At 53.9% G+C, this 7,800-nt stretch overlaps 1 protein-coding gene across 1 annotated transcript in view; it reads right to left on the reverse strand.

The window, feature by feature from the left end:
- Positions 1–3,105: 3,105 nt before the first annotated feature.
- Positions 3,106–7,800, reverse strand: part of KANSL1 (KAT8 regulatory NSL complex subunit 1) — an 85,172-nt gene continuing 80,477 nt past the window's right edge. The window contains exons 13-15 of the mRNA XM_010008136.1: positions 4,576–4,822; positions 3,962–4,127; positions 3,106–3,266 (exon numbers count right to left, since the gene is read on the reverse strand). Coding sequence (XP_010006438.1) covers positions 3,106–3,266; positions 3,962–4,127; positions 4,576–4,822 — 574 coding nt within the window. The remainder of the gene's footprint in view (positions 3,267–3,961; positions 4,128–4,575; positions 4,823–7,800) is intronic.

Here is a 7,800-nt window from a genome sequence, read left to right on the forward strand (position 1 = left end):
ACAGGTGGGGTCCTGTTTCAGCAGTTAAGGGCATGGAGCAGCAGGTTCCTCCCTGGACAGGCCACACTCCCACCTGATGCAGCCTCTGTCCTGTGGCCTCCCCGGGTTCTGCTGCTGGGGAGGCTGGTTTTGCTCTGGGGAGGTGGCAGTTTGGGGCTGGAGAGGGGGGGTGTCCCAACCCTTGTCTCTGCAGCCCCAGGAGGTCAAGCAGAGCCACCAGCAGCTCCTCCCTGGCTCAGTTACTGGTCCTCAGCCTCCGTCCCTGCCTGGCTCGGGTGGGACGTGGAAGGTAATTTTGTCCTCTGGAGGATGAACTGGGGTTCATCACCCCAGTTAACCCCTCTGGGCTGCAGGATGGTGCGTGGCTGAGCCCTGCCCTGTGCCACCCCCTGGGACCCTCTGTGCAGCTCCTGAGGGACCCCAGGCCAGGGCTGAGCTTGTCAGCAGCCCCTTCCCCCTGCACCCTGTCCCCCCCCTGCATCCCCTTCCCCCTGCACCCACCCCCTCATCTCACCTCCCCCTCTCCCTGGGGGAAAGCCGGGTGTCCCAGGACAGCCCTTGCCATCCCCTGTCCCCTTCCAGCAGCCCGAGCCACATCCCCAGCCCCAACACCACCCAGGCCTGAGGATGGACACACTGCCCCGAGGCTTTTCCTTTACTCCACACACACACACACACACACACACACACACACACACACACACACCTCTTGGTCTGAACAGGGTTCAAACCGGCACCGAGTCAAAAATAACCGAACCTGTTTCTGCACTCAAAAAAAATATAATAGTAAAAAAATATATATAAAAAATGCTTGTGACATGGAACTTCAGCATCAGCTGCTGGTGGTGCTGGCAGCCCTGCTCCCATGGGAGGGGAGGGAAGGTTTGATCTCAGTGTATCATTCTAGCTTAGCTTCTGTCTGTGGGTGTCCATAGTGTATCGTGCGTTTTAACAACTGGTTTACACTGTTGCCGTAAAAGTGAATTTGGAAATAAAAGTCATTACTACAAGAAACGGCGCCTCTTTTGCGGGGTGGGGAGGGGAGGGGACTCGGCCTGATTCCAACATCTTGGAGCTCTCTGATCCACCACCTTCCCCAGGACTCTCCCACCATGGTTTGCTTTGCAGATTGGATTGTTCCTGCCCTGGCAATTACTGGGAAGGAACCCGGTGCTGCCTCCTGCTTGATAACCTGGTTAATCACCACCTGGCACCTTCCTGTTCCTTACCCACTGGGCAACGAGAAACAAAGTATAAATTCCCTTATCTTGGAAATTTAAGAGCACCCAAGGAAGTCACCTCCCACCACGGGCCAACATACTCTAGCCAGGAGGGCAAACAGGGACCAGATGCCTGGGTGTGAATCAGCAGTAACTGCTTAAACCTGAGAATGTGAAACAAACCCAGAAAATAAAACCAAAATTAGAAAAATAAACCCCAGAATTAGAAAATGAACCCCTTAGACGCCGGGGTGGAGCTGAGAGAGCCAACACGAGGCAGGGCTGGTGGCCCAGGGGCTCCCAGGGAAGCTCCTGTTCCTCCATCCCACATCCCAGACCCCACCATTTCCTCTCCCCCCCCCCCGACAAGAACAGCTGGGAAGTTACCTTGGGAAGGACAAAGAAGCCCCAGAAAAGTGGGTTGGGAGGGAAAGTGACCAAGCAGAGGGAAGGGCCCCTTGCCCAGCGTGTCACAAACACCTCACAGGGAAAAACGATGTTTTAATTTTTTTAATCTTTTCTTCTTTTTTTTTTTCTTTTTATTTTTTTCTTCTTTTTTTTTTCTGTTTTTTTTTTTTGGTTTTTGTTTTGCTTTTTTTTTTTATAAGCACATTTTTGCTTTGCCAACAGAATCAAGACATTAACAAAGATCAGCTTCTCGGAAGAAAAGCATTTCTATATAACAAGGACATTACACAGCTCAAAGCAGGAAAAGAAAATATTTACAAAATACAAGGTGGTTTGTTTGGGATGGTGGGTTTTGGTGGGGTTTTTTTGTTGGGTTTTTGTTTTTGTGTGTGTGTGTGGGGGGGGGTTGGTTTGTTGGGTTGTTTTGTGTTTTTTTTTATAATGCTAAAAGGGTTCTTCAGAATTTTCAACCTTATAAATAGAAAAGCACTTAACGCAGAGGGAAATGGGAGCCTTGGTTTTGTGGTTTGTTTGGGGTTGTTTTTTTTCAAATGACAACAAATCCTTTAAACTAGAAACAGAAACACCCCCCCCCAAAAAAAACACAAACAACACCAGCCCAAACAAAACCAAAACCAACACTAAATAATGTTGAAAATTGTGAAAACCCCAACCATTAAGCAGTTTAGCTACTATTTCTTTACGATTACAAAATGGAAAAAAATAAAATAAAATGTCCTTTGTATTTTTTTCTTTTTTTTTCCTTTTTTTGTGTTTTTTTTTTGTGGTTTTTTTGTGGGTTTTTTTTGGTGATGTGATTATACATGAAGACAGGCACGATGCCAGCGACAGGACAGGGATCAAGAGCCACACCCTGGGGGAGCAGAAAGCGTTTACAGATGGGAAATGGTGTGTGGGATCCGGGAGTCACTGCGGGTGTGGGAGGGAGGGAAGAAGGAAGAGGAGGGAACAGGAGGAAGAGGAGGGAACAACAGCGAACTCTGATTCAAAAGAAAATACCTGTCAGGAGGCAGCACAGTCGGACCAACGGGAAATGAAACGGACTGGACACCAGTTCTGGGTGTGCGGGAGCAAAGCGGCGCTGGGGGATCCCCGTTCCCCACCCTCCTTCCTGCTCTTCTCTCTCCTTTGCTGGGAATAAACCCACCTGCAGGGACCACCCAGACCAGCTCCTGGAATGGGACCCTCCCTCTGCTGCTCTTGGTGCTGCCCTCGACCCAACTCCCTGATCCTCTGGGGGAACACAGGGTCCAGGCTCCAGCACCGGTCGCAGACCCGCCTTTCCCAGCTGGAAGCTGCTGCCCTGTCCCCAAAGGGATTGTCCGTGAAGTGAGGTGGGACTCCTGCTCCAGGCTGGGAACAATCCCCCGCTCCCTGCCTCCCACCCAGGAGCAACACCCCAGGTGTGAACCCCAACTTCCCAAACCCCGCTCCTCCCGTGCTGTGCGTCCAGCGGCTACAAGGATCCTTCCTTCTCCTTCCTTCTCCCCCGGGGGATGGGGCAGCCGGATCTCGGCACCGCAATCGGCTGCTCCCGAGCCAGGCGAGGAGGAAGGAGGCAGAGGGAGGGCCTGGGGGGGTTCAGCTCCACCCTTGGGGATAACCTGGAACTACAACCTAGGGAAGAAAACCGCCCGGAGGGTGGAAGTGCAGGGCGAGCTCTGCACGTCAGGACAGCCAGCCCAGGTTGCAATCCCAAGACATCACTTTTCACCACTAATTTCACTTCAGTAAAACCTTTCAGGGAGAGGAGGGCAGCAGGTCAAGAGACAAAGACACCCTTTTGCTGGAGAAAAACTATCCCTGAAGTCTGCTAGTCAGCTAAATCCTGTGCTCTAGTTTTTATACACCTAAAGAAGGGGTGAGAGGAAAGGGGGGGGGGGGGGGGGGGGAAAAGTGCGTGGGTTGGGTCTGCTGGGCTGCTCCCCTCCCGAGGCTTCACTCCACTGGGAGGAATCTGGGGGGTCTCGTTCATGTGACAAGGAAACATGGAGAAGAAGGAGGGAAAAAAAAAAGAAAGAAAAAAAGGAAAACAAAACAAAAAGAAAACAAAAAAAAAAGATTCTAAACTCCTTAAATTCACTAAAAACTGTGAAAATTCCCGGCAGGATGTTTGAATATCAAACGCAGATTTTGGAAGCTTTAATGCCAAGAGTTAGTTCTGTGTGTTGGTTTTGCTCATGTCTTCCCTTACGTCTCTATTATTGTACCTTCTGCCTTAGGAAGTTCCCAAGTTTAGGGAAGTATAAGGACAAGATATCAATGTAAGCACATTTCTGACGTGTGCTGTAAGCAGGCTATGGTGGAATCACCCGTGGATGGGCTAGCAGAAGTGCCATCGGTCTCCCGGGAGGATTTACTGCCCGACGTGCGCCGGGTGCAGCGCGACAACCGGTCCTGGGGGTCGGATTGGTCCTCGCACTCTGTCCTGGGGTCGTACGAGAGCGGGAAGGTGCGTCGCTCCCAGGGCTGCACGGCCTAAAGGGAAGAGACACCAGGCTATGGAATATCCTCTGGAAAAGCTCTTCTGCTCCCACTCCGCATGTGACTCCGGCGGTGCTCGGAGCAGGCAGCTCCACGGTGCAGACGTGACTGCCCGAGCACAGGAAGCTTTGGCACACGTGGTGGGGACACGGCAGCCTCCAAACTGAACCAGCCCCTTGGAGGAACATCCTGCTGCCTGTGTCCAACAGCACCAGGCTCTGCATCCCATCCAGCCCAGAGCCTGGGAGGGATTTCCCACGTTCCAAGCTGCCTCCCCACAGCCAGGAGGAGAAAACAGCCCAGTCGGAGCATCAGCTTTACCCTTAATCCCTGCCTGCAGCAATCGCTGCAGTGACACCCCCAGAGGCAGCACTTGGGACTTTCCCGCCAATCTCTGGGAACAAATCCAGAGCTGAGGGTTCCCAGGGTATCCAGCACCCACCTGCTCATCCAGGCCGGCCTCGGGCGTGGAGCAACGTGTGTCCTCGCTGGAGAGGAGCCGCAGGGAGTCCCGGGAGAGGGGGGTGAGGGGCGCCGAGAGCAGCTCGGGGCTGATGGGGCTGCGCGGGGAGTGGGTGTGGGACAGCTCCGGGTGGGAGTGGCAGTTGCCCACCTCAGGGGATGCTGGCTGGGGGGTCAAGGGGTTCCCCAGCTGGGGGGTTGTCCGTCCATCTGTCGACCTGTAGGACCTGGGACAGGGAGGTGTCTGAGCGCCTGGTTTCAGTCCCAGCCACGATGCCACCCCCAGGGGGGCCCAGGCCACCTGGTGCCACCCACTGACCCCTCCCACTGCCTCTTCCTTGGAGCAGCCACGGGGACTGGGGACAGACAGGCAGGGAATGTTGCAGCCCAGAGGTCAAACTCATCCGGGCTCATCCTTGTCCCACCTCCCCTGTCTCAGTGCAGTTTGGCAGCACTGACACTGCTCCCTAAGGCTGCACATCCCACGCAGCTCCTGCGCTGTGAGGGCTGCACAAACACCACGAGGAGAAGCCACCCTATGAGATCAGACACTTCACAATCGGTTTCTCCAAGTGTTTCCACCATCCACGTGACACCAGGCAGCTCAAGAACCAGGCGTAGTGAATCAGTGACACTGGAAACACAGCAAGAGCAACAGTTGGGTGTGGGAGGAGCCCTGTAAAACCCCGAGACTTCAGAAGATTGAAACCAAGAACTCAGAAGGTTGGGGCACCTACACAGGTTCCCTGATCAAACCCCCACAGGAACCTGCCTGAAGTGCCCACAGCAGAGTGCAGCTCTTCAGGATGAACTGTGACAGGAAGTGGCAATCAAGGGCCACCAAGGATCAGGTCCCAAAATCTGCTGGCCAAAGTGTTCATCAAAACACACAGACCCAGCCCCAATTAGACTAATGAACCAGCTACACCAGCAGCAAGTTCCAGTCAATGTGCTGAGTCAAGATGCAGCTGAAAAGCTGCTGCAGGAAAAAAACAACAACTGTGCTGTTACACATGGGAGGCAGGAAGACCACACGATGCTCAGCAGATCTGCTGGAGCAGATGACAAAGGGGGAAACAGGCAGCAGATGACATTTAAGGGAAACAAAGAGTTTCCCCCAGTGCTTACTGGTATTACCTGCCCCAGGAACCACTACAGGCAAGAAGCAAGGTCCTGGCTGAGTGACAGCAACAAGAAGTCACCAGGCCCTGAGGGCTCAAATCATTTCCATGGAAAGGCCAAGAAGAACCCCTGGATGGGATTGAGCAAGTATCCTGCTGAGGAGGAGCAGGACGTGGTGAAGGCCAAGCTCAACTTGGCCACGTCACTCTCGGCACAAACACAGCACATCCTGTCCTGGCTTGTGCTGAGGAACATGACCAGCAGGACAGGGACACTCCCATGCACATCTCTCCCTGCTGGGGACCTGCCCTGGGATTCCCCAGCTCTGGGTGGAATCTCTGTCTTTGGAAGCATTCATGCCATGGCCAGACAAAGGCATGGCCAACACGGTCTTGTGCTGGCAAGAGCCCTGCAGGAGGCTGGACCAGAGAGACCTCTGTCCTTTTCCAGCAGCAATCTACACTCATGAAGTCTGAATCTCAGTGACCAAGCCAGGACCTCAACACAGCATCTTTCACCAAGGCCCTGAACAAGAGGGTCTTTGGAGGAACAAAGTCACGGTGAAGTGCTGCCAAGAGATGAGAAACTGCCTGAAGAAGTTTGCAGAGAAGCACCAAAATGTCCCAGACTCCACCAGCCCTGGGCCAGGCAGCTGCAGATGAGGCAGCAGCTGCACAAATGGGAGGCTGACAAATTTTTGCATTTTCAGAAGTTCCTGCAGAAATGACCCTGAATGATCACACACCCAATGGGGCTGAACCAAAGCCACAAGCAGAGAAGGAGTAGGGGCAGGGCTCTGCAGCTGCACTTCAGCTCTTCTGGCCCAGCAGAGGGGCTCAAAACCAGACCCACCACTGGAAATCACATGAAGACACAACCTCTTCTGCTGCAGGTTTATGATGAGCTCAACAGCTGGAAACTGCAGTTTCAGACACCTCCTCACAAAGAGATGCTGCAGAAAGGGAACTGAGGCCCAAGTGACCAGAGGAAGGTGAGGACGTGGATGAAAAGTGAGCAGAGAAATGGCCCTGCTGAAGCCATCGAGCAGAGATGTGACACTGGGAACAACCACTGGTCCTTGCTCCTGCAGGAAGGATGCCCAACTCAGCCCTTGTTTCTTCTCCAGACTCCTGAGCTGGTGCACCAGCCTCCACACGTCTACAGCACCCAAAGTGCCTGAGAAAGCAGAATCCCAAGGGATGCTGCAGGAGTTGGGTTCTCTGCAACCTCACCAGTGTGTAACTTCACCCCACCCCCAGGTGGGCTCCTCCAGCCGCTCCTGTGGGGGTGATGAGCTCAACAGCTGGAAACTGCAGTTTCAGACACCTCCTCACAAAGAGATGCTGCAGAAAGGGAACTGAGGCCCAAGTGACCAGAGGAAGGTGAGGACGTGGATGAAAAGTGAGCAGAGAAATGGCCCTGCTGAAGCCATCGAGCAGAGATGTGACACTGGGAACAACCACTGGTCCTTGCTCCTGCAGGAAGGATGCCCAACTCAGCCCTTGTTTCTTCTCCAGACTCCTGAGCTGGTGCACCAGCCTCCACACGTCTACAGCACCCAAAGTGCCTGAGAAAGCAGAATCCCAAGGGATGCTGCAGGAGTTGGGTTCTCTGCAACCTCACCAGTGTGTAACTTCACCCCACCCCCAGCTGGGCTCCTCCAGCCGCTCCTGTGGGTGGTGCCCAAACTTTCCAAAACCAGCACAAGCTTTTAACCATTTCTGATGGATCAGTCAACCTAATCAAGCCTCCACAACCAGCTCCCCGGGAGCATCCTGCTGTTGGGAAGGACGTTTTGGCCAGGAGACACCCCCTGCAGCCTGTGTGCCCCCGGGAGGTACCTGCTGCCGCGGCGCTGGGGGGGGACGCTGGTGCTCCAGAGCCACCGCGCGCGCTCCAGCTCCTCACACTTGCTGTGCCGGGCGGCGAAGGCCGAGTCTGATAAGTCCTCAATCTGGAAAGGGAAGGGTAAAGGACTTGGTCACAGCTTTCATGGAATGGTTTGGGTTGGAAGGGATCTTCAAGATCATCCACTTCCACCAGCTCAGGTTGCTCCAAGCCCCATCCAACCTGCCCTTCAACA

The sequence above is a fragment of the Chaetura pelagica genome, unplaced genomic scaffold (assembly GCF_000747805.2).
Source record: "Chaetura pelagica isolate M959 unplaced genomic scaffold, ChaPel_1.0 scaffold520, whole genome shotgun sequence".
NCBI lineage: Eukaryota > Metazoa > Chordata > Aves > Apodiformes > Apodidae > Chaetura > Chaetura pelagica.